Source organism: Pantherophis guttatus, chromosome 6 (assembly GCF_059756535.1).
Source record: "Pantherophis guttatus breed Tessera chromosome 6, ASM5975653v1, whole genome shotgun sequence".
NCBI lineage: Eukaryota > Metazoa > Chordata > Lepidosauria > Squamata > Colubridae > Pantherophis > Pantherophis guttatus.
The window spans coordinates 103,518,857-103,543,579 of NC_142068.1; the positions used below are offsets into that span (position 1 = coordinate 103,518,857).

The 24,723-nt window shown below is 45.4% G+C and overlaps 2 protein-coding genes, 1 long non-coding RNA gene and 1 other non-coding gene across 4 annotated transcripts in view; 2 read left to right on the forward strand and 2 right to left on the reverse strand.

The window, feature by feature from the left end:
* Nucleotides 1-2,145, reverse strand: part of PARG (poly(ADP-ribose) glycohydrolase) — a 57,563-nt gene extending 55,418 nt beyond the window's left edge. Inside the window, exons 1-2 of the mRNA XM_034434761.3 lie at nucleotides 1,629-2,145; nucleotides 767-833 (exon numbers count right to left, since the gene is read on the reverse strand). Coding sequence (XP_034290652.2) covers nucleotides 767-833; nucleotides 1,629-2,145 — 584 coding nt within the window. The remainder of the gene's footprint in view (nucleotides 1-766; nucleotides 834-1,628) is intronic.
* TIMM23B (translocase of inner mitochondrial membrane 23 homolog B) lies at nucleotides 2,121-23,699 on the forward strand. The gene is made up of 7 exons (XM_034434762.2): nucleotides 2,121-2,255; nucleotides 6,641-6,699; nucleotides 8,216-8,309; nucleotides 9,720-9,804; nucleotides 14,881-14,939; nucleotides 17,369-17,479; nucleotides 23,316-23,699. Exons 1-7 carry the CDS (start codon nucleotides 2,144-2,146, stop codon nucleotides 23,429-23,431), a joined length of 636 nt encoding a protein of 211 aa, XP_034290653.1. The 5' UTR covers nucleotides 2,121-2,143; the 3' UTR covers nucleotides 23,432-23,699.
* LOC117675788 (small nucleolar RNA SNORA74) lies at nucleotides 7,646-7,847 on the forward strand. Its single transcript, XR_004594273.2, has one exon. It is a non-coding gene; the product is annotated as a small nucleolar RNA SNORA74 (small nucleolar RNA).
* LOC117675776 (uncharacterized) lies at nucleotides 20,353-21,309 on the reverse strand. The gene is made up of 2 exons (XR_004594270.2): nucleotides 21,137-21,309; nucleotides 20,353-20,978 (listed from the first exon to the last, which is right to left on the reverse strand). It is a non-coding gene; the product is annotated as an uncharacterized LOC117675776 (long non-coding RNA).
* Nucleotides 23,700-24,723: the final 1,024 nt, after the last annotated feature.

Below are 24,723 nucleotides of genomic sequence, written 5' to 3' on the forward strand. Positions count from 1 at the left end.
ATATTTGGGAAACTGCAATGTATTTGTGATGGTTGCAGCATCCCCCAGGGTCACTTGATCAAAAGAAGGTTTTGTAACCTTCAGAGTAGCAGAGTCATTGGGGAAGCCAGATTCACTTAACAGTTGCGTTCCTTAAATGCATGATTCACTTAACCACTATGACAAGAAAGGTTGTAAAATGGGGCAAGAGTCACTTAACTGTCTTAGTTGGCAAAGGAAATTTTGGGCTCAACTGTGGTCGCAAGTTGAGGAATTACCCGTATTTCTTTTTTCTAATTTCCTGAGTATAGGGATTCTTTTCTGACCTTTTTTTTTTTAAAAAAAAAATATGGTTATTGACAGCTTCTAAAAGCTGAAAAGCGCCACAAGACACAACAGAAATAACAGGCAAAAGGTATAGTGTTTTCTCATAAAAATGCCCGAGATACTGCAAATGAGTAAGTTGCAATTAAAAAATGAGAAGGATAAACTAACCAATCAAGCCAAGCCGAGTTTGATTAAACACCCTTCCTTTACAAAACTCCTCAATAGAGAAGCAGGTCCTCGGCGTCTGATATCAGTTTTGTGACACATGTCACCACTTACACCGTTCCTTCTTTTTGTTGACATCTTTGTTAATAAAAGTATACTTCCCTAAAAGTCATCTTATAACAGCAAAAGCTAACGTTTTGGAGGCCTATTAGCATTCTGGTGGAATAATCTGATGGTAGCCGTTCCTATAGGCTGCAGCAGAAATAAAATTAGTTGAACCTTGTTTTCGTTTTACCTTTCAGATCCTACAGTTCTGGGTCCTTTGTTCTCCATCCAAGAGGTAATCCTCTTTTGTTTGTAAACTGGAAGGAAATGCACAGTGGTTTTACTGGAAGTGGGAAGGTTGGACCCAAACACACCAATCTTAAAACAGATGTCTATAAATTAATACATTTACTCTGGTGTTTAATTAGCAGGAAGGCGACCTCATCAGTTTGGGACAATACACCAAAGCATTCAGCATCACCTGCGTATCCAAATACGCAGGTGTCATTTACCAAAGGGCCACTCTTCCGAAAGACCGAGCTACAGGTAGGCCCTGACTCGCGCTCTTCCTGGCCGCTTGTGGTTAAGGGAGTCTGGCTGCCCCGTTGGCTTCGCTGGCCAGACGGTCACGTGAGCCCAGGACCCTGCAGCCCTCAGGAATGGGAACCGGTCGCAGAGTGTCCGAATTTTGATCCTGTGGCCGACCCTCCCCCCCCCCCGAGGATGCTGCAGCGGCCCCAGGTATTTAACACGAAAAGGGCCGCAAGCCCCTCCCCCCCTCCACTGGCGCCCTTCCCACTCCCCAGGGCCGCTCAACAAACGGTGGGGAGTCCAGGGCCCCCTGCAGCTGCCCCCCGCGGCCTCTCTTGAGTGGGGGGGGGAGGGAAGGGGGGGGGTTCCACCTTCCAGGCTTACTGGGTCCAAAGCACCTTGAGTGGGCGGGGGGGAGGGGGGAGGGGGAGGGGGCGGGCCTGAATTCAGAGGCTGAAGACAACGGGGCCTCCGGGGGGAGGGAGGGGGAGGGCGAAGGGGGCACCGGTGGGATCTCCTGGTGGCCTCCCATCCCTCCCTCCGCCTCAATCAGCGGGGCGGGGCGGGGGGGCCGCGCTGACCTTTGTTTCCCACGGTGGCTGAGGGGCCGGCGGGTCCGGGCCCTTCCTCCCGGCGGCGGGGAGGCGGCGGGGGCTGCGGGACCACCGCCTCGGAGGAAGGGAAGAAGCCGGGGCCCAGGCGAGCCCTTTTCCCGGGGGGTTCACACTCGGGCCCCGCGCTCATGCTGGGGGGGGCGACCCAGGTCACCCCCGGGGGACGGAGGAGACCGGACCCATCCTCCCGCTTCCGCTTCCTCGTTTCCCCGCCGAGCCGGAAGGCGACTGTCGCAAAGAGAGAGAGAGAGAGGCGGGGGGAGGAGGAGGAGGAGGAGGCGGAGGAGCGGATGGCGTCGCGAGGGGATGACGTCGTTGGCGCTCGTCGCGCCGGGCCCTCCACGCTTCTCCCGCTTAGAGGTCGTCCGCGTGGTGAAGGGGAGCTTCCGGTTCCAGGACCGGAAGGGGCGGTGCCGAGCGCAACGAGGCCCTGAGGAGAAGGAGCAGGAGGGAAAGGCGGCCCGAGGCCCTCCGCCGCCAGCATGGAGGGAGGCGCCGGGAACTCCAAGAGCTCCGGATTCGCCGGCCTCTTCGGCGCCGGAGGAGGAGTGGCGGGGCCGAGCTATTCGCACGCCGACCTGGCCGGCGTCCCTCGTAAGTGGGCCCGGCCGCTTCCCCCTCCGCCCCGCCTGAGGCTGAGGTGGGGGTTTGGGGCGGGGGGGGGGCGGCGGGAAAGACGCGGGAAAGAAGTCAAAGGGAGGCTGAGCGGTGGGCGGGCGAAGGGAGGCCTCCGTCCCTGGCTGAGCACGCACGTGGGGCGGCTGAGGGCGAAGAGGGCCCGGCGCTTCTGGTTTGCGGGGGTCGGGGCGGCGGTGCCACGGAAGGAGCTCCCCCCGGTTTAATGCCGCGGCATTGTGCCCTGCCCTTCCTTCGCCCGAGCAGGCTGGCCCGGCCTTCCTCCTTCACGAGCCCAGGAGCTCCCGGGACTTGGCGCCTCTGCTGGGTGGGGCTGTTGGGGCTGCGCTCTGCCTTGGCCGAGCTTCTCCTCCTTTGGCGGAAATGGAGTATTCTGCCTCTCTTCAGTGTTCCCCAAAACACGTCATCCTGGGAGCGGTGGGGGTGCGTGTGTGGGGGGGGGGGAACCTTCCCGCAACCTCTTTCGGGGTGTGTGTGTGTGGAGGGGGGGGGGGGGAAGGGATTCCGTCCTTTTGGTTTCAGGGCTGCTCTGGGCCCCCAGGGTGAAAAGGGATTCGTCCCTTGAGTTGGGCTGCTGCTATTATTATCTTCATTAAACATGAAACTCAACTGAACATTCAAAAACGCATCACAAATGCCATTGACGGGGGCTAATGGTTGATAGGGGTTTTTCTGCCAGCGCCCTAGGGATCAACCAAGTACCTTCCGAGTAGCGCAGTTTTTTGCAGTCCCGCTGGTGTTATTGCAGGAGGCTGCAATTTGCTGATTTATCTTATAAAATTCTTGGACATGGTACCAAGTGCCCCTCACCGTGACATGTTTCATCCATAGCTGTGTAGTTTCAATGGCCAGGTTGCGATATTTCATGATTTTTTTCCAGTTCTTTTTCTTCAACTCTGTAGCCCTTCGGGATCTCTCATCCAAGCCTTGCTTATCTCCTGAATCCAGGCATCTCAGCCTCCTATTCTTTTCTTCAGGAGCTGGATCATGCTACGAGTCCCAAAATCCTCAGCCATCATTTGTTGATTTATTGGGATGATAAATGTTTGAACCCATCCGGAGTACGTATGGTGTGGAGTAACTTGCTTGGTGCCCATGTTTTTGTGGAATATTATAGGTCCAGCTTTAGACTTTAATAGCAAAGCTACTAGCATCACTGCACAGTCATCTAGCAATAGCACTTAGACTTAAATACCACTTCACAATGCTTTACAGCCCTCTCTAAGCAGTTTATAGAATCAGCCTCTTGCCCCCAATAATCTGGGTCCTCATTTTACCCACCTCGGAAGGATGGAAGGCTGAGTCAACCTTAAGCCTGGTGAAATTTGAACTGCCAAATTGCAGGCAGGCAGGCAGGCAGGCAGCAGCAGTGGCCTGCAGTACTGCACTCTAACCACCATGGATCAATTATAAACTATAGTAAACTATAAATGTGGCAGTTGTTACTTTCTTTGAAACTTTAATTTAATCCTGGGGAGTGAAGTTTCATACGTTGAAAGTTGATTGAATTGCTTGATATAGTTTGTAGGTGATCTAGGACATGTCCGGCCTTGGCTGCAGGTACCGTAATATGTGTCCCTGATGTTAGGCTTCATCTAAATTGTTATGAAAAATTGAAGGCTGGGAAGCAGAGATTCAGGGACACGGCTAGCTGATGACTATTTTTTTTTTCAAATTCTAGATATTAGGAAGGACATAATTAGGATAGAAACCTGAAACTGCCCAGAAAAAGAACCTCAATATCATGAACACACATATATGCCTATAAGTTCAAACGTATTTTTAACTGACAGCTGATCATTGATATTTATATATTCTTATTAAAGGAAACCTGTTTGCAGATCCTTTTGAATCTGATCTGGTCCTTCCTGCCCCTCAGAACTGATTTAAACTGAAGCACAATTAGAAACTCAGTCTACTTATGAGAAAGTACAGATAGTCCTCAACGTACGACCACAGTTGGGACCAGAATTTCCACGGCCAAGCAGGGTCATTGTTAAGTGAATTGCATCTAATTTTACAACCTTTCTTGCCACACTTCACTGAATTACGTGGTCATTAAATGAATATGACTTCTGTTCACTCTGCTTATTGGAAGCTGGCTGGGATCACTGCAGGTGGTGATTGCATGAACTCCGGGATGTGGCAACCATTGTAAATACATGCCAATTGCCAAGCACCCAATTTTTTAAAAAATATTTTAATTTTTACATATCAAATCAATACATGAACAGTGTGTCATATATTCTAGTATGAATAAAACTAGTAAAATTAATCATAGTTATTACCTTCAGTCAACTTACATATTTCTAATAATGATACATGTTAAACTGCAATCTGTCATTCAATTGTTCCATGTATACACTACTATTTTTCCTTCTCATTTCTGTCACTTATTCTAACTTTTAATCATGTCACCCTTTACTAAAAAACATTTTCTTTCTGTCTTACCTAACTTCTAGTCATGTCACCTACCTAAAAAAAGAAAAGGAGAGAGAAAAGGAAAAGCAAATCAGAACAACAACAAAAAAGAAAAATTATCTATCCATTGTCTCTTGCCCTCTTCAATACTTTAATTGCTATGCTTTTTTTCATTTGCCTCCCAAATTCCTCTCTTGAATCTTTATCTCTGTTTGCCTCTGCTTCTTAGCTATTCAGTCTAGGTATTTCTCCCACCTCTGCCCTCTTCCACTGCCTAGTTTCCAAAATTTCTGCCCAGGCCCCTATCTCCCTTTCAAACATATCTTCCAACTCTCGTAATACATTTTCCCCCTGGTTTAATTCATCAATCACTCTTATTTTCATTGTTATCTCCTCTTTGTCTTCTTCATTTCTTCTGCTGACTCCTCCCTTTCCAAAATTTCTGCCCAGGCCCCTATCTCCCTTTCAAACATATCTTCCAACTTTCTTAATACATTTTCCCCCTGGTTTAATTCATCAATCACTGTTATTTTTGTTGTTATCTCCTCTTTGTCGTCTTCTTCCTTCATTTCTTCTGCTGACTCCTCCCTTTCCTGGGCGTCTTGGTCTTTACTCATCATCCCTTGTATAGTATTTTCTATTTTTTCCGTAATCTACTTAAATCCTTTTTCCATGATGTCTTTTGTGTTTTGAAAAAGTAACGCCATCTCCTTTGAAATTCCATTCATTTCTTCCTTATAAAGCATCTTATTTTGTTTTAAAGGAATCAGCTTTTGTCCAGCAGTCCAAGAACTATTTATTCAGTCCTTAAGTTACCCTTCAAGGAGTGCAGTAGTCCCAGTTCTTTATATCCCATAGGTAAATAGTCAGTTCCATTTAGATAATCCCAGAGGTTATTAAAAGCCTCTTTACGTCCCCTTTACAGGTTCAGTCTTCTAGTATAACATTCAGGGGTCCCTTTAATTAAATAACTTCCTTATTTTCATATTTGAGTCTCCAGTAGTCATAAGGTAGATAAAGATAATCCAATAGATACTTTCACAGTCCTTCATATAGGTATTCCCAGACTTGTAGTTTTTCCTTTTGTCAACAGGTGGCACTTTCAACTTATGTTTCAGTATTGCCACTAGTCAAACATTAGTTGTAAAATAATTATAAAAGCAGAATAAGTTTTGTAAGTAAATGATTCCAGCATTTTCAAATGCCTTCCCATTACCACGTCTTCCCAGTTTAAGAGTCTAATTTTCTGTGTTTCAAAATTTATTATTTTTCTCTCCTCCTTTCACTTCCAGTCTGGTACTTTCTCAGAATGCTCAGATGCCGCTTTAACAAGTAATTCTGAGCAAATAGTTCTAAATTGTTCCTTGGGGTTAAATTTAAAGCAAAAGGAACTCCTCTCCCCCAGTTCCAGTCACTGTTCAACTACTTCGCTCTAGCACCAGTCTTAGTTGTTTATTGGTTGTCCCAGCTTTGTGGCAGCCATCTTTAGGCTGCCTCTTCTTCTTGCCGTGGCTGAGAGGGAAAAAGAACCCTGGGTCAGACAGGAGAGCTGTGACTCTCCTCGACCTCACATGGTACCCCTTTTCGCTTCATTGCCCCTACAAGGCGGCTTTGGCTCCTCTCGGAGCCCACAAACAGGGAGAAATCCGCACAGTGAGCGCGGAGCCCCGTTCACTGTGTCTGAAATCGCTGCGATGTCAACTGGAAGTCCCCCCAGCACCCAATTTTTGATCATGCGACCTTGGGATGTGGTGAGAGGTGTAAGTGCGATTGTAAGTCACTTTTTTAGTGCTGCTATAACATCAAACAGTCACTAAATGAATGGTTCTAAGTCTACCATTACCTGTAGCCCTCTTTCTTTGAACTGTTTTTTATGCTAGCTTGGCATGCTTTCCAACTTGAAACCTTTTTTTTTCTTGCAGTGACTGGAATGAATCCCTTGTCCCCATATTTAAATGTTGACCCCAGATATCTTATACAGGTGAGACATCTGTGATTGCTCGATGTGTACTTGTTTGTGAATCAATTTTCTTTTTTTTTTCTTTTAAATTTTTTATTGTATTTTTATTGTTAAAGAATAACAGAAAAAAGAAAAAAAACAATACAAAAATCAATAATAAAGAAATCAACTTTCAAAAATTTCATTGGGGTTTGTGTGATTATATAAATTATTTGATGTATAATAGAGGTAGTCCTCAAGTTGCAACCATAATCGAGCCCAAAATTTTTGTTGCTAAATGAAATATTTGTTAAGTGAGTTTGCCCCATTTTACGAGTTTTCTTTTTTCAGTGCCGCTGTAACTTTGAACAGTCACTAAATGAACTGTTGTAAGTCAAGGCCCACTGTATGGTGGTTTTGAATAAGATTAAAATAGGTAACTCAAAACATTGTTCATGAAGACTTGGCAGCCTGGCGAACACAAGTGTTTGTGGTCAGGAACTGTTTTCTTTATCCTCTGACTGGAGGACTTCTTGAAAACATCTGGCTGACTTCGGGTGAAAACACATTTCTCCCACAACATATTTGGGAAGGTCAAGCAAGAAACAAATGGATTACTCTGTCATGAATAATACTACCTTAGATTTTAAATACATCACACAAGGGCCTGTGTAACCTAAGTTCTTATGGCACAAATTTATTTCCACTCTATTTGGATGTAATACAAATTCCTTTTCTACCAACTGCCAAATGGAAAGTTACATAGCTGGGTCCATTTTTTGAATTTGAAAAAGTATCAGATTTTTTCCCTTGCTTTATATCATTTAAAAAGAAAATATTAGAGACACTTTCACGATCCATTTTTATTTTTTAGAGAGAAGCGAACCTCAGTGAAAGGTTCTTTTTTTTTTTCCTGTGGGTTTTTCCAGTCCTTCCCATCTGTAGACCTGGCCCTAATCTCAGAGCTGAATATATTTTGTTCCTAAATTCCAGCGGTGGTCAGCTGTCAGTGTCAGAACTGTGTCTTTGACAGTGTTACACTGCTGGGAGAGAAAGATACTGTGTGTTTAGCTGTCTGTCATTTTCTCCGTTCTGGACGTAACTGACACCAGCGTTAGCAGTATTGTGCTTTTCTGAGAGTGTGTTGAGCAGACAATCTCCTGGTCAGCACTAGTCTGAAAGCATATACAAATTGCACAGCTATGGGTTGGCTTTAATTTCTGAAGCGGGGGGGGGGGATTATGCAACAGTGTAGTACAGCTTATTACATCAGCCATGTCAATAGTAACTAATACTGGATTAAGAACGTATTACAGCTTCTCACTGCTGAATAAATGAAAATAACATTTATTTGTACTATAGAAATACAATTGTTCGCTTTTGTAAAAACTGTTCGAATATTCAAAAGGAAAATGGGTAGACTCTTTTCCCTTCTATTTTATTTACGGGATTGATGGACAATTAACAGTTTAAGAGTAAAAGAGTATCATGTGCTTCATTTCATGAAACTAAGGAATTCATATGTGGATATTGCTGAAAAGGATCGTTTTTGTTTCAGGATACAGATGAATTCATTTTACCTACTGGAGCTAATAAAACCAGAGGAAGATTTGAACTGGCGTTCTTTACAATTGGCGGATGTTGTATTACCGGTGGGTCACCATTTTTTATTGATATCACGATGTTGGATGGATGTTTCTATTTGGTAGAATAAAGAGAGAGAAGTAATCAGTCAATTCTTCAAAGTTCCCTTTGGGCAGATAAAGAGTTGCTATATTTGGTGTGTATCAAAAGATGCAACGCCAGTTTGTGAGACTGAATGAACCCTTTAAAAATCTCTACTGTATACTGCATGCAACTCAATTTTTTAAATAAAAGTTATATTTTATCTATTTGACTTTAGCAGTTTTGTAAGCAATTTAAAGACTGTTGAAGATTGCTTGGAGAGGTTATTTATTTTACTATACATTCACGAAGCATACTTTATTATTTATTAGGGAGTCACTGTAAATTATAGTATTCATTTTTATTCATAAATGTGTTTGAACCTTGTGCTTTGATATGGCCTATAGCCGTGATGGCAAACCTGTGGCATGTGGAGCCATATCTGCGGGCATGCGAGCTATTGCCCTAGCTCAGCTCCAGTGCGCATGCACGCTCCGGCCGGCTGATTTTCTGCTGGCCCCGCCCACGCCTCCCCTCCCAGGAGTTTCCACGCAGCCCATTTTGGATGCCAGGTAAGTACAGGCTTCGTGTGGAGGCTCTGGGAGAAAGCCTCTGGAGCCTGGGTAGAGTGAGAAACGGGCCTTCCAGGCCCACCGGAAGTCTGAAAACAGGCTGTTTCCGGCCTCTGGGGGTGAGGGGGAGGCCATTTTCACCCTCCCCAGGCTCCAAGAAAGCCTCTGGAGGCTTCAGGGAGGCCTGCTAGGGTTAGGGGGGGCATTGAATTGTGGGTGTGGGCACGTGCTTTCGGCACCTGAGGAAAAAAAGGTTCGCCATCACTGGCCTCTGGGCTAATCAATAAAGCTATCTACGCTCATAATGTGACCAGGGTGGATTTGATTTAAATCAAGTCGATTTAAACCACGATTTAAATCACTAGTAAAAAAGGCTTGATTTAAATCTACTCTTTAAATCATAATTTTTAAAGAGCAATTGTTATCTCTGTCCCGCAGCAGCTCATCCTCTGACCTGTGGTTAACTCACCGACAGTCCCAATATTGCAGAATATACAGCCTCATGCTACATAACTAAGCTCCATTTCATGCTCAATAAACTAAATTATTAATGTATCTTGAATAGAAAACTATCTTTAGATAGATTTTTACTCCAAAAGCATTTTATGAAAATAAATTTGATAAAAAAAAATCCATTTAAAATTTTAAGAAATCCGATTTTTTTATTATTTTTTAAAAAAATCCTTGCTGTTTATCCACACTGAATGTGACTAATAAAAGCATCACTGTCACAGTAATGTTGGAGAACAATTCATTGGTTTTAACTACAAGCATGAGATTAATAATCCTTTTTACACATTGTTCTGTTCTGATTTATCTGAACAGGAGCTGCTTTTGGGGCATTAAATGGCTTGAGACTAGGTTTGAAGGAGACACAAAACATGGCTTGGTCCAAACCTAGGAATGTACAGTAAGTATTGGATTTCATTAGGGGCCGTTTACTTCGTTCTCTGTTTTGAGGATTCAAAGCTATTCTTGATGTGCGACCAGGGTGGGTGTCCCACGTTTGCTCACTCTCTGCTCTGGTTGGCTGGTGGTGTCAGTGCGGCCCAGGAGGTTTTTATTTATTTATTTATTTATTTTTCATATTTGTATACCGCCCTACTCCCGAAGGACTCAGGGCGGTGAACAGCCATAATAAATACAAATACATATAGAAGTTAAAAACTATTAAGAAACAGATTAAGTAATTTAGGCTCAAAGATTAAAAAACATCCAAATTTATCTAAAGAGGTTTAAAACCCAATTTAAAAGCCAGTTTAAAAGCCAATTAAAAAGGGAGAGTTAGGCCAGACCAGCTTGTTGGAATAGAAATGTTTTCAGGGCACGGCGAAATATGCGTAAGTCTTGGATGTTTCGTAACTCCGGGGGAAGCCCGTTCCAGATGGTAGGTGCCCCCACAGAAAAGGCTCTCCCCCTGGGGGCCATCAGTCGACATTGTTTGGCCGACGGCACCCTGAGGAGCCCCTCTCTATGGGAGCGAACTGGTCGGTGAGAGGCTATTGGTGGCAGGAGGCGGTCTCGTAAGTACCCTGGTCCTGAGCCATGGAGCGCTCTAAAGATAGTAACCAAAACCTTGAAGCGCACCCGGAAGACCACTGGGAGCCAGTGCAGCTCGCGCAGGAGGGGGGTTACATGAGAGCGCCACATTGCTCCCATTACATTGCTCCCATTAGGTTGAGGCAAACGAAGGTTATTGGAGCTGTATGTAAAAGATGCAGGGGAATAAAATATGAAGGATGCCCTAAACAGTCTGTCCCTTTTCTGCTAACACGTTTTAAATTTGGGATGAATTTATTATTTGATAGACCTAAAAAAACCCCTCATCATAAATTAGAAAAAAAGGGCTCAAAGGGATGACTTATACAACCCGGGAAATAACTTCATTTTTAATGAACCTTTGTTGAAAGACTCTAGTCAAAATGGTGCCATGTAATTGTACTGTTGTTCTTAGTTTATTTTGGAACGGCAGTTGCATTTAAATAGGCTAGAGAGGGCATATTTTTGCATTTTCTGTTTGGGTGACTAAAAAAAAATGTGTGACTAATAACTAGATGCTTCTGGAGGTCATTTTAGACTTAAAAGTGGTTATTTGAACCAGCAGATGGCGCCAAACTTCAATTAGCCTTTGTGAGGAAGACCGTAAAGGTAGGGTTGTGGAGGTGTGTGGGGGTTTTTTTTTTCCCCCTAAGCCTTGCTTTATTCCGCAAGCATGGCTGGGACAGGAGAACAATCATGGAGGGTTGCAGATTTCTGGGGGACAAAAGGATAGACTTGATTGCCACTTTGAATGTACACTAACTGGCATATATTAAAATGAAACTTTATTGCATACAGCTCTCCACCTTCAAAATACACTATGTAAATATGATAAAATAAATAAATAAATACAAAATTATACATATACCCACATATATTATATGACACAGAGAAACAACACAGTCTAGTTCGGATGTATACATGTACATGGCGAGAGAAACGAATCCCGTGAGTTTACCAGATGGATGGCACAGGAAACAAAGCTGTTACAGAATCTGGTAGTCCTGCCTAGAATTACTTTGAAACCTCCTCCCAGAGGGGAGCGACAGACACACAGGTGGGTGTGGGGTCTCCAACAATGCTGGATGGAGAAACAGAGATAAAGAGTAGCTCCCCTTCTGAAAAAACAAATTCACGATGCAGACCCAGTGAGGAGGGGAAGCACTGATTTGGGCAGGGGTGTCCCGTAGAGCCAGGAAAGAGAGAGTAGCACCAAACGCACCAGTGTGGGGCTCTGCTAGTAAAAAACAAAACAAAAACACAACCCTGAATGTTCACTATTTTCATCACCATCGTGAGGGGGGGGCATGAGGGGGGGGCTTCTCACAGCATCCTAAGGTTTGTGAAATCCTGCCTTAAGCCAAGAAGAAGCCATTTCCACCAGCAGGCTCCTGTATAGATGCCCTGGCTTGGTAAAATATTCATACATCCAGGGGTCTCTTTTGTGTATAAATTTTTATTGCCCCCAGGGCATATTGAAATTTCAGAACATATTTCTTTGCAAGTTTGTTTTCCCAGCCTAGAAATGATGGATACCTGGGCTTTCCTCCTATTCGTTTCACATAAAGCCATAATGGGTTTTGTTTGAATTCTGAGCTATAGTGAGCGGTATGAGCGTGAAGGTAGAAAACAAGCTCTCGTTGGTTAAAAAAATTGATCAATCTTACTCACGCCTTTGACAGTAAACTACTATTATCTATTGTTCTTCCCCTGGTGAGGATTAGTTAGAAGCTTGATCAGGACACAAAAATAAACTAAAAAGTTATTTGTTACTTCCTGGCTTCTTCCTGCTTTCTTTTTTGGCTTCTAACCGTTCCACTGCAAGGGGAGATGAACTGAAAGGGCAGCAGACAGTTAACTTTGCCTATTTGCAATACTGATTTTAGCTTTCAACAAACTGGCTTTTTCTGTATGTGCAAGTAAGCTAGAATGACGAGTGACATTGGTAGCATGTGAAACTGAAATAACAAGCTGGATCCAAAGCACCGCAGTTGCTGCAAATATTCATCTCCCTCTTGTCCATGTACCAGAACGTACTTTCAGGACAGAGAAAGGTATAAATTCAATTAGTTTTCCTCATGCTTTCTCAGACCTGTATTATAGAAAGGTCTCTAAACCCAAGAGTTTAGAGAAAGCGAGTCCCCAAACTCACCTGCTTTGAGGGCTCTTTAACACAAGGCAGAACATTTTTCCACGAGTGGAAGACTTGCTTCATATCCCAAAGAAGATTTTTTTTTCTCTTCTTTGGGGGTGGGTGGGGGGGGGCTCCTTTCCAGTGGTAGTCAGCTGTCTGGGTCACTTCCATGTCTTTGACAGTGTTACACTACTGGGAGATAAAAGGACCGTCTTGGGGTCTGTTCCGGAGACGGTCGACGTGGCCTTTGCGGTCACACTGGGCTTCCTTGCAAGTGTGCTGAGCAAAACAGACCCGGTCAGCACGGGTTTGGAAGCAAACACACACACGTGTTTCTCCGGTGCAGGGTATGTGCCTTTGATTTTTAAAGGGAAGGCACTGACGTCTATTAAGATACTTTGAGTTTCTAATGTTTTCTAGAAGTTAAAAATTTTAGCAAATGTACGGTCATTGTGCATTTTAAATTCTATTTTATTATTTATTAGTTTGATTTATATGCCGCCCTTCTCCAGAGACTGATCAAATCAAAAATGATTTGAATCAAAAAAATCTGATTTTTTTGATTTTTTTTTAAAAAAAGCATTGATTTTTATCCACCCTGCTTTTAAGCAATAGCCTTCATACTTTTGTACATACCTGCTTAGTAGGGATTTTGCCCCCCCCCAAAGCGGTGTTCTATTTTATAAAGTAGCTAGAGTCAGCTTATTGCCCCCCACAATCCAGATCCTCATTTTATCTACCTCGGAAGGATGGAAGGCTGAGTCAACCTTGAGCCTGGTGAGAATTGAACTCGCAGTAATTGCAGGCAGCTGGCAGCTAAGTACTACTTTAACAGTAGTTTAGTCCACTGCACCACCGGGCTCCTATGTTTATGATACAGTGATACAGTGCCCTGCAATTTATAATTTTATGACTGATTCACAGTCAGAATGCAGCCATGGAACCAGAAGATGTCAGCAACCCAAAAATAAAAGTCCGGAAAATGAATTTCACAGTAAAACCAGCCCAGCCAAACCGCAACCACCTAGCTTCATCAGGCAGCAAAGGCAAGCCATATTAACCGGTCGTCCGTCCTTCGGAGGATCATACCGGCTGCTTCCTGAAACTGACGAGGAAGCCACCCACCTCTGAGCCCAGAGTTACTCGTCCACTTTCAGACCATCTCTGCCTAAACAGATCACCAAACCAACTTCGCCTTGCTGCATGCTGGGATTCCTCCTTGGTCCTGATCTGCCCTCCACAGACAAGCCACAGTGCGCATATTGAATTTCCCCCAAAAAGAGGTGCTTGGGATGGCCACGTGCTTTTCTGAAGGCACCCCGGTCGATCAGGAAGAGTGATAGATGGTGCAATCTGTGCTGCCTGTCATTGGCTCCGCATGTGCTCACTCACTAATGACCAGGTGTCAGAAGAAGCACCTGGCAATAAAATGGTTGAGACCACTTTTCTGTTCTATAAAGTAGCTTGGGAAGAAAGTCTTCTACTGGCCAAATCCTTACAATGGTGGAAACCTAGAGAGAAAATCTCTGTTGGGGACTCACTGCAAAGTAGTTGTATTACCTTTTGCTTACTCTCCAGCTGAATCAAACGATGATCCAATTGCCTTGACTTTCATTCCCAGGAGACTTTGTTATGGATTTCCTTATCAGGAAACGGGATTCAGCCTCTCAAGGTGGACTGCTAAATACATTTAACCAGCATGCTTAGGGAGAAGAGTTTTAGTAACATGTTGATGCCTAGTGCTTTTCTCCAGAGTTGAAAAATTAGACGCTAAAGAGATCCTTAAATGAGGATCTGCTAGGAACCTACCTTGTTTTTCATGTACACGATCATTTGTCTTGTTAGATACGAGTCGTGATTCTTCAGGATCTAGCAGATCAGTTCATTCGCTACTTGGTTTAAACTGTTTATTGTTGAAATAATTGCTGTTTGTATTGATTGTGCTGCAGTAAATGCTAATTATGCAAGTGGTTTTAACATTTTTTTTTGGCCACAGATTGATTGGGTAGTGCCGAATTGGATTTACATAAAAGTGCCAGATTTACTTGACAATACCGTCTTAAAGTTAGATAAACATGTTGGCAGGAAATCACTTTTACTCCATTGCTAATCCAGATATTATGTAGTAAAATTAAATGAAAATATTTGTGTAACACACAGTTCCTTTTCGTGGAAAGGGTTGCCTCATCCTTTAATTATCATTGCCTAATGTAAAACAAGTTATATAAGACAGGGTGTTGGCAGGCAATGTTAAATTGACTGACCTATTATTTGGGTGTCTTACTAAACTTCCCTCTTGTTACTTTCTTGAAGGATTTTAAATATGGTGACACGGCAAGGAGCATTATGGGCAAACACTCTTGGATCTCTAGGTAAGTAGGCTTGTTTCACAAACTAAATCTACAAAACTCTGTTTTTCAAAAATAAAAAGTACATTCTAGGATGCTAAAAGAGAAGGAAATTTTAAGATCCAGCTGGAACTGTATGACAGATCCAGGAGCTCTTACCGACCGACTGACTGGCATAAAGATAGTCCTTGATTTATGACCGCAATCGGGATCAGAATTTCCATTGCTAAGCAGGGCAGTGTTAAATGGGTCACAGCCCATTTTACGGCCTTTTCTTCCACGATTATTAAGTGGATCACGCAATTGTTAAACGAATCTGGCTTTCCCCATTGACTTTGCCTTTGTGGGAAGTCAGCTGGGAAGATCCCAAATGGGAAGATCACGTGGCCTCACGGATGCTGCAGCCATTGTAAATATATGGCCAGTTGCCAAGTGGCTAGATTTTGACCACAGGACCGTGGGGTGCTGCAACCGTCCTAAGACCCTATTTTTCTGTCCTGTGGCAACTGAACGGTCACTAAACAAATGGCTGTAAGTAGAGGACTACTGGAAGAGTGCTTTCACTCCAAATTCATGGATTAAAGCTGTTGATTATTATGCTGCTCACTGAAGATTCAGAGGCCCACTTCACCCTACACGCTGCCTACGGAGCAGATCTAGATTGCCACCCTGGAAAACAGGCCCTAAGACTTTGGCTCAAAGATGACGGGGTTCAAAATTCCAATCAGACCGGTGATACATTAACAGACGCTTCACAGCTGTGTTGGTTTATCTTGGGTAACGTTCCTCTGTGTTCCTGATCTTTTACCCTGACCTGCTTTTGTGCAAATAACATAGATTCAGCAGGCTGATAGGTTACTGGAGAGAGAGGGGAAGGTGAGAAAATGTCTTTTTAGGACTCGGTTCCGGCAGCTGCGCATCCCCAGATCAGCCTTGCCATCTCATTAGCCTGATAGATGTTTTGTTGCACGACTATAAAAGCTAAAAAGAGACAACTCTTCCATCATTAGATCTGGGTTTGTGTACGTGTGTGTGCAGGGTCTTTGAGTCTAACATGAATTGCAGGAGGAGGGGTTTGCTTGACAGTAGCACTAGCAACAGCACTTAGACTTATATACCGCTTCACACTTCTTTACAGCCCTCTCTTAAGCGGTTTTACACAGCCAGCATCTTTCCACTGACAATCCAGGTCCTCATTTTACTGACCTGGAAAGGACGGAAGGCCAAGTCAACCTTGAGCCGGTCAGGATCGAGTTGCCGGCAGTCGGCAGAGTCAGCCTGCAATGCTCCCTTCCAAATAATGCACCAGCATAGCAGTAGATGGCACCACCCACTGATCCGGTCTGCAATGGGTCTGATCTGGTGGGATGAGGGGCCTCCACCATAACATCACCACCACCACCACCAGCAGGAGGGCCAAGCATAACCTGAGTGCTCTTCTGGCCAAATTGAATCAACTACCGCTATTAAAAAGAGAGCAAGGTAAACAACAGCTGCTTCCAAGTGAGCGATGGGCATTCCGAAGCCTTTGCCATGCTTGGGCACAGTTGTTGCTTTCGGAGGGTGGAGCTAGTTTAAAAAAAAAAGGATCCTTTTTGAATCTGATCTCAGTTTCAAAAAGAAAAAAGAAACCTGCATGGCCCTCCGTGCTGAAGAAAGGTGTGCCTGTGGCTCCCTTTTGTGACGGGGGGTCCCTCTGGCTGCTCCCTTCCAGGTGCAGGGCAGGAGGAGCTTCAAGAGAAGGTTGGAAACCACCGAGTTCTTCTTACGTTTTGCTGCTGGTGGTGGTGGTGATGAACAGGGTGGCTGATCAAATACAGGCAGTCCTCGACTCACGGCCACAGTTCAGCCCCAGATTTCTGTTGCTAAGTGGAACATTTGTTAAATGAGTTTTGTTCATTTAACGGATGAACAATTGTCACCAGTTAAATGACAATTGTTCAGTGACAATCCCCGTGTTTAAGCGAATAGAGCGGTTATGTAAGGAATCCGGCTTCCCCATGGACTTTGCTTGCCAGAAGGTCTCCAAAGGGGATCCCAGGGACATTGCAACGGTCGTAAATATGAGTCAATGGCCAAGCGTCGATCGCTCAACTACAGGAATGCCGCAATGGTGAAAAGCACTCCCTTTTTCTGTGCTGTCGTGAACTTCCGACGGTCCCTAAATGAACTGCTGTAAGTCAAGGACTCTGTATACAAAAGGCAGCATCCCTTCCTGCAGCTCCAGCGGGGGCCTCCGTTGAGCTGAAATCCTGGAGGAGAGGGCAGCTCTTTCAATTTCGCAGCCTCCACTGGTCAGCCTGCAGCCACAAGGCCCGTGAGGAAGGCAGGCAGGGAACCTGGGTTTCGCACAGGTTAGGAATGTCCCTTGGTTCCCCCCAAGCCCAGCCTGAGGAGGAAGGGGGGGGAAACAAAGTGGGGCTCCCCTGACGGACCTTCTGGTTTCCTTCCAGCGCTGCTCTACAGTGCCTTTGGCGTCATCGTGGAGAAAACACGGGGGGCCGAAGACGACCTCAACACGGTTGCAGCTGGCACCATGACGGGGATGCTGTATAAGAGCACAGGTAAGTGGGGTGGTGGTGGCAGCAAAGCCACTTTGGCTCCTGCCAGGTTTCAGACTGCAGGCAGTCCTCGGCTCAACGGCCACAATTGAGCCCCATGGTTCTGTTGCTAAGCGAGGCAGTGGTTAACTGAGTTTTGCCCCAAGTTACAACCTTCCTTGCCACAATTCTTAAGCGAAGTGCTACAGTTGTTTGGTTAGTCACACGGTTGTTAAGTGAATCCAGCTTCCGCATGGACTTTGCTCGTCAGAAGGTCACAAAAGGGGATCACATGACCACCATCACACTGGGACGCTGCAGTGGTCGTAAGACTGTGTCTGTTGCTGAGCGTCTGAAGTTTGATCACGTGATCCTGGGGATGCTACAAAGGCAAACAAGTCACTTTTCTCAGTGCCCTTGTAACTCTGAACGACCATTAGTTGAACAGTGTTAATAGCTAGAGAAGAAGGCACCGTTCTTAATTTTTCCTCCGGCTATCGACCAGGGAGTCTTTGTCATTATACCTGACAGGTGGCTAAACTCCACCACCCCTTTGGCCCTGCTGACTGCCAGGCGAAGGTTTCCCAGCAAGCTCCTCCCGGGAAGCGGGAGCAGGACAGAAGCCACGTGGCTGCTCTGAAGGCTGTAGGGAAAAAGACATTGGGCCTTTCTATTTGCCTGAACTTCTCCCTAGTCCAGCTTTAATAGCCCCCTCTTCCTTCAACTCGGCCTTGGTCAGACGTTATTGGATGCAATAAAGCTATTTGTTCTATTTGCTTAAAAGATAAAGTGAACATTAAATCTTAAAAGGCAGCTTTGCTTTACTTGTCCTCAGAGTGACACTTGATACCAGCCACCATTTCTTGTACTAACAATGTTCGTTAGATAAAATATTGGCATTATGTCTGCAAATTGTCATTTAATACTTTGTTCAAAACAAAGTGTCATAAACATTAAATATCAGGATAATATACAGGTAGTCCTCAACGTATGACCACACTTCAGCCCAAAAGTTATGTTGCTACCTGAAACTTGTGTTAAGTGAGTTTTGCCCCACTTTACAACTTTTCTTGCCACGGTGGTTAAGTGAAACACTGCAGTGGTTAAGTTAGTAACACGGTTGTTAAATGAATACGGCCTCCCAATTGACTTTGCTTGTCAGACGGTCACAAAAGGGGATCACGTGACTCTGGGACTCTGCAACCGTCATAAATATGAGTCAGTTTCCAAGCATCTGCATTTTGATCACATGACCATGGAGGTCCCACAGCAGTCATAAATATGAAAAAGGTAACTTTGAACAGTCACTAAATGAACTCTTGTAAATCAAGGATTACTTGACCAGTAAAGTCCGGTAAAGCCTTGTTTTATCTTCAAGACTTGCATTATGGATTTACTCTCCTTTGAGGGCTCTTTAACACAAGGCAGAACATTTTTCCACAAGTGGAAGACTTGCTTCATATCCCAAAGAAGATTTTTTTTCCTCTTCTTTGGGGGTGGGTGGGTGGGGGGGCTCCTTTCCAGTGGTAGTCAGCTGTCTGGGTCACTTCCATGTCTTTGACAGTGTTACACTACTGGGAGATAAAAGGACCGTCTTGGGGTCTGTTCCGGAGACGGTCGACGTGGCCTTTGCGGTCACACTGGGCTTCCTTGCAAGTATGCTGAGCAAAACAGACCCGGTCAGCACGGGTTTGGAAGCAAACACACACACGTGTTTCTCCGGTGCAGGGTATGTGCCTTTGATTTTTAAAGGGAAGGCACTAACGTCTATTAAGATACTTTGAGTTTCTAATGTTTTCTAGAAGTTAAAAATTTTAGCAAATGTACAGTCATTTTAAATTCTGTGTTTATGGTATTGATACAGTGCCCTGTTCAGCTTAACGGCACTTCATTTAAGGGACGCTCCTTGAAACAAGAGGCAGTAGAGAGACCACGTATGGAGTAGCATAAGACAATGCAGAATGCTTAAATTTTTGTAATAGGGTCATAGTGCAAACAACCTAGAGCAGTGATGGCTAACCTTTTTGCCATCGCGTGCCAGGAGAGGGGGGGGGGCGGGGGAGGGTCACGCACCCAACCCCACCCACCCCCGCTCCTGGCACATGATAGCCTGGTAGGCCCATTTTTCTTTCTTACCTGGTTCCAGATCCTTTCTATGCATCTGGGAAGGGCGAAAACAGCCTTTCCCACTCCCTTGGAGGCCCTACGGAGGTTGAAAGGGCCCATTTCCCAACTCTTGGTGGGACAGGAAGTGACATTTTTTGCTGTCCCCAGCCTCCAGAACCTCTCTAGGAGCCTCTCTAGAAGTCTCTGGAGTCTGGGGAAAGGAAAAAAGTCACTTCCTGTCCCACTGGGAGTTGGGAAATGGGCCCTTTCAGCCTCCGTAGGGCCTCCAAGGGAGTGGGAAAGGCTGTTTTCGCCCTTCCCAGATGCATAGAAAGGATCTGGAGCCAGGTAAGAAAGAAAAAAAAGGCCTTCCTCACCTACCCCCAGGCCCTCCAGAGGCAGGAACAGCCTGTTTCCCTACTTCTAGTGGGCCCAGAAGGCCCGAAAATCAGCTGGCTGGCATGCACATGCACCCCAGAGCTGAGCTGGCGTGCCCACTAATATGGCTCTGCGTGAGGTTCGCCATCACGGACCTAGAGCGTGGTATACTTCTACATTTAACAGACAGTCTGGAATAACGGATTCCCCCTTTCCCCAACGAGTGGGTCAATTCAAAGGTGTTCTGTATTCACATTGCTTCTTGTTTTAGTTGGCAACGGTGGGAGTTTAAAATCGCCTGAGGGAAATGCCTGTACAATAATTGAGTTTGTAAAATCCTAGGCAGTAGTTACCCTGGGAATGAGTACCATACAGATACCTGTTAGGACATGCGAGCACATTATTTCATGGAGTTGTGTTGTATGTTTTTTATTCGTTGCTCTTGAAGCATCTTTTGCAACATGCTTATCACACTGACCTAGTTTATGGCAGGCTTTGGGATCAGATTGTGTCCCGGCGTTTCAGAATCTGAGCATTTGGATAGCTTGGGCCCCAACAGGCTTGCACTCTGAATCCTGGCCAAAGGAATATCACAAGACTGTATGTACCCACCATGGCTCCTGAAGAAGTTTGACCCTGGAGTCTGGGTCCCAAGGATGACACCCTGGCCAGTGCAGCACAGTCTCCCTGCCTCTCCCGATTTCTTTTACAGGGGGAAGCAGCATGCCAGCCCCCAATCAGCTGGACTGCCCATTGCACACTTCTCCTTTGGAGAGAGAACCTGTTCAGATTGCAGAGGGTTTCTCCTGTGTAAATGGAGCCACGCAGCTTCTCCGTTGCTGGAGGCCCACAGAAAGGAAAGTGAACAGCTTCTGCGCAATTCATCAGTTGAGTCAGAGGTCACTTTATATCTTCACTTCTTTATAACGTCTGCATAATTAGGCGTGGCTTGTCAATCCACTTATCTGTGGTGGGCCCCTGCTCTTCCCAAGAGATAGGAAACTTAATATTCACCACACACGCAGATAGGCTGCCGGTCCTGCAGGAGACAGACAGACAGACAGACTCTGCAGCATGAGTGGCTGGGGAATTCTGGGAGTTGAAGTCCACAAGTCTTTGGAGATGCCCCCCTCCCCCACTCTTCGGTTTTCAAATCTTCTGACCTGAGTAGCAGCTGCAGCGAGATAACCTACTTACGCTTGTGCCAGTCGGGAGGTGCGCATTTTCACGGAGACAACCGACCCCAGACAGTTGTCATCCAGTCGTGGTTCTCGCCTTTCTTCTTAACTGCTACCTGTGTGTACAAGACAGCAGTGGCATATTTCACTTGCAATTGCAGGGCCGTGTTCCGGAGAGACCTTACTAGCTGGGAAGAAAAATCCAGATATTGTTGTCAGGATAAACCCTTAAAAAAAAAAAAAAAAGCTGTCCTACAGGTTTGCGTGAGTGATGACAAACAGCCCCTTTGTGAGGCTCAGGGGAGTTGACTGCTATCTCGCCCAAGCAGAAGGCTGATTGCAGGGGTGGAGGAGAACCGTGGAAGCCTATCATTTAGTAGACAGAAGGGGAAAAAGAGGAGTTAGAAAGGCATGCGTGGAGTATGGGAATCCCCTGCCCATCTGGGGCTCAGTTTGGCCTTTCCGTGTGTTTCAGGGCAAACTCAAGACGCCCGGCTTCTGAGGGCAAGCAGGGAGGCTGCAGAACTGCGCTCTGTTCCTCTCAGCTTTCAGGATATTGAGGAACACGAGAAAAGAAGTTTCATGCTGTATGAGGGGCTACTCTTTTCTAGCCTTGATGATTGCTGGCAGTCTGTTCGCTTCAACTTCGCTGCTCTTCATTTTTCTGGAAAGCACTTTTCCCACTGGGCAAATTTTTAAATCACGTTTGATGTGAAAACAGATGATGTGTTTCCCGCCTCTTCCTGCTTCAGTGTGACTTTGATAGACCATATCACTGCATTGCTCTGGTTGCATCGTATTTTACTTTTTTGTTGTTGTTGAATTTATTTGCTGCCCATCTCATAGCAAAGGACTCTGGGCAGCATCTTGATTACAACAATAGTGTCGTATGTGCAGGAATACCCACCACCATTTTTTGTAGGTTTGTGATGCTATTCAGTTATAATTGAGATGATTAAAGATCAGTGTCAGTATTCTAATGGGGCATAATTAATATGCAGATGGAAAGCCAGTAACCAAGGAACAGGCTCCCGAGTTCACGTCCACCCTTCCCATAGGCCAACTAGAGTTTTGCTAATAGAGCTTAAGTACTGGAATTGGATTTTCAAAATCAGCACTGTAAATGTTAAGAGTTTTTTTTTCCTTTGGTGGAGCCAGATCATGGCCACAAGGCTCTCAGCTGATTCGGAAGAGAGAGATTTAAGAAGAGAGTTCAAAAGACCAACCCTGATTCTCTCCCTCTTCCTCAGGGTGAGGAAAGGGCAGGTGTTACAAGAGGCAGTAGCTTGTCCTCTACATGCAGGAAAGGTAGTACCCCACCCCACCCTTTGCATATCAATACGTGAGTTTGCCCGTCCCTGAGCCTTCTTGCACGGACTTTGCAGATGGGCCTGCGTGCCTTGCTTGGGGGAAGAAGGTCCACCTTAGCCAAGATCTCACCTGGAAAAACAACATGCTCCAGGTGGTCAGGAAGGCTCAACAGAGACTCCACTTCCTTAGGGTCTTGCGGAAAAATCAGGTGGAACAAGGACTGATGACTTCCTTTTATCAGTCTGCAATAGAAAGCGTCCTCGCATATTGTGGGACATGCTTTGTGACTGCCGTGGACAGAAAGGCATTACAGAGGGTGATGAGCACAGCACAAAAAAAATCATGGGCTGCCCTCTGACCTCACTGGACGAAATCGCCAGGACCCGCTGCCTCAGCAGAGCGGAAAATCCTCAGGCCCAATCCTCAATTCACACCCTGGTCAGCGCTTCTTTACTCTCCTACCATTGGGCCGGAGATAGAGAAGCCCAGCCAGCTGAACGAAGAGGCTGAAGAATAGCTTTCATCCGTCGGCTGTCAAGACTTCTGAACGCAACGTAACATCATTAGGTTTAACAGGGTAGACTTGCAGGGCCACGGCCTGCAACATGTTCATGCCAGGGTACTGTGATGTTATATACATATATGTATATGGGAATGTGTGCTAGTTATTACTTATGTGGGTGTAGGGATTTTCTTTCCTTTGTTTGAGTTTGGGTTATTGAGGGGTAGTCTCTGTCAGGGAGGGGTGGGGGGCGGCGGCTGCACCAAGGGAGGCTCATTCAATCTCATTGTACACACGCTGTGTACAATAAAGGTTTGGTTTGATTTGGCTGCTCCACGCTGGCTGCTGACGTGTCTGTATTTACTGTTGCTTCATGTCCTCACAGGTGGATTGCGTGGGATAGCCAGAGGTGGCGTTGCGGGACTCATGCTCACAGGTCTCTATGCGCTCTACAACAACTGGGAGCATATGAGGGGCTCCATGCAACAGCAGTCCCTTTGAGCCGAGCAGAGGATGGAGCCTCCACCCAAGTAGTGCAATCAGACTTGACCCCTTCGTCATTACAGTACCTAGCGGACACCCCCCCACCCCCACACTCAAGGCCACTGGTTCTCACAGCCCGGTTCTTGAGCAGCGGCTGGTGAAAGGGGCCATTTTATCTGCCAAGATGAAGATCTCGTCTCCATAAGCATGTTCACTTTCGCTCAGTTTGTACACCGAGACCATTGCTTAATTTGACTGTAATAAAATGTGTGTGCTGAAAAACCGACTTCTGCTTGTGACACAGATGTTTCTAAAAGCTCCTGCCTACGGCCCCGCCTTACCAAAGCACCAGGGGTCGGCATTCAAATCCTTCCTTCGGAGCAAGGGGGACGAACGCCCCAGGTACTGTTGTTTCGCGGATCGTTTTCTGGATGCTGAGCTGAAAACATGTTCCGGTAATTTTCAACAATCCTTAGTAATAGACACAAATGTTGGAGTGCATGTTTTAAGAAGAAAAGTTCAACTTGTAAAACAGTTGCTTTATTAAGTCAGTTTCTAGAATGTATAGACCGAGGTTTGATGATTTCTTTTAAGTAAAGTTCTTTCAAAATGGGTTGGAAATGCCTTCGCCCCCTCCTCCTATTTACATGGCAGATTTCTCCTCTTGCCGCTCTGCCTCTTAAAGCAATTGTCAAGAGCTCTGTTCTGTTGTTGAACCTTTGCTAATAAGCTTGTGCAGAAAAGCAGGGGAGCAAGCACGTCACCGTACTCTCTCTCTCTCTTTTTGTAAGGTGATGATGCCCATCACCATGAAACTTGTCCCAGCCACAAATGACTCGTCGTCATTGGTGGGCTTAAATAGGGTTCGTGCCCTGACGGTTGCAGACAGTTGCCCTGGGAGATTGAGAAAGCAATGGGATGCAGCCTCGGTAAGCTGTTCCCAGGTATGCCCGTATATTCACCAAGACTCAAGGCCGGCTTTCTGGTCCCAAGCAGAAAGTTTTGTTAAGGAAAAACAACTTCTGAAGAGCCTAACAAAACATTGAATAGAATTTTGCAGTTCTCCATCAACAGCAGATAAATGGTATAAAAAGGTCCAGAATGACATCACAAGCATTTTGATGCTTCTCTAAGCATAGAGCACCTCTGTGAAGCTTAAGAGAATCTGATCCACTCTTGTGATGTGAGGCAGTTTAGGAGTAGGGCTTAGGCGTTCTGTAGATTTCAGACACTAAACCGCGAATGAAGGCAAGTCCTTCATATAATGATACACAGCCGGATTCACCAGGACCAAGGATTTACTCCCCCGA

Bases quoted from the DNA above. Each gene is read 5' to 3' on its own strand.
- TIMM23B (XM_034434762.2), top strand. From the start codon at position 2,144: ATGGAGGGAGGCGCCGGGAACTCCAAGAGCTCCGGATTCGCCGGCCTC. The intron at 8,310-9,719 runs GTGGGTCACCAT...TTATCTGAACAG, and splicing joins TGGCGGATGTTGTATTACCG to GAGCTGCTTTTGGGGCATTA. The intron at 14,940-17,368 runs GTAAGTAGGCTT...GTTTCCTTCCAG, and splicing joins AAACACTCTTGGATCTCTAG to CGCTGCTCTACAGTGCCTTT.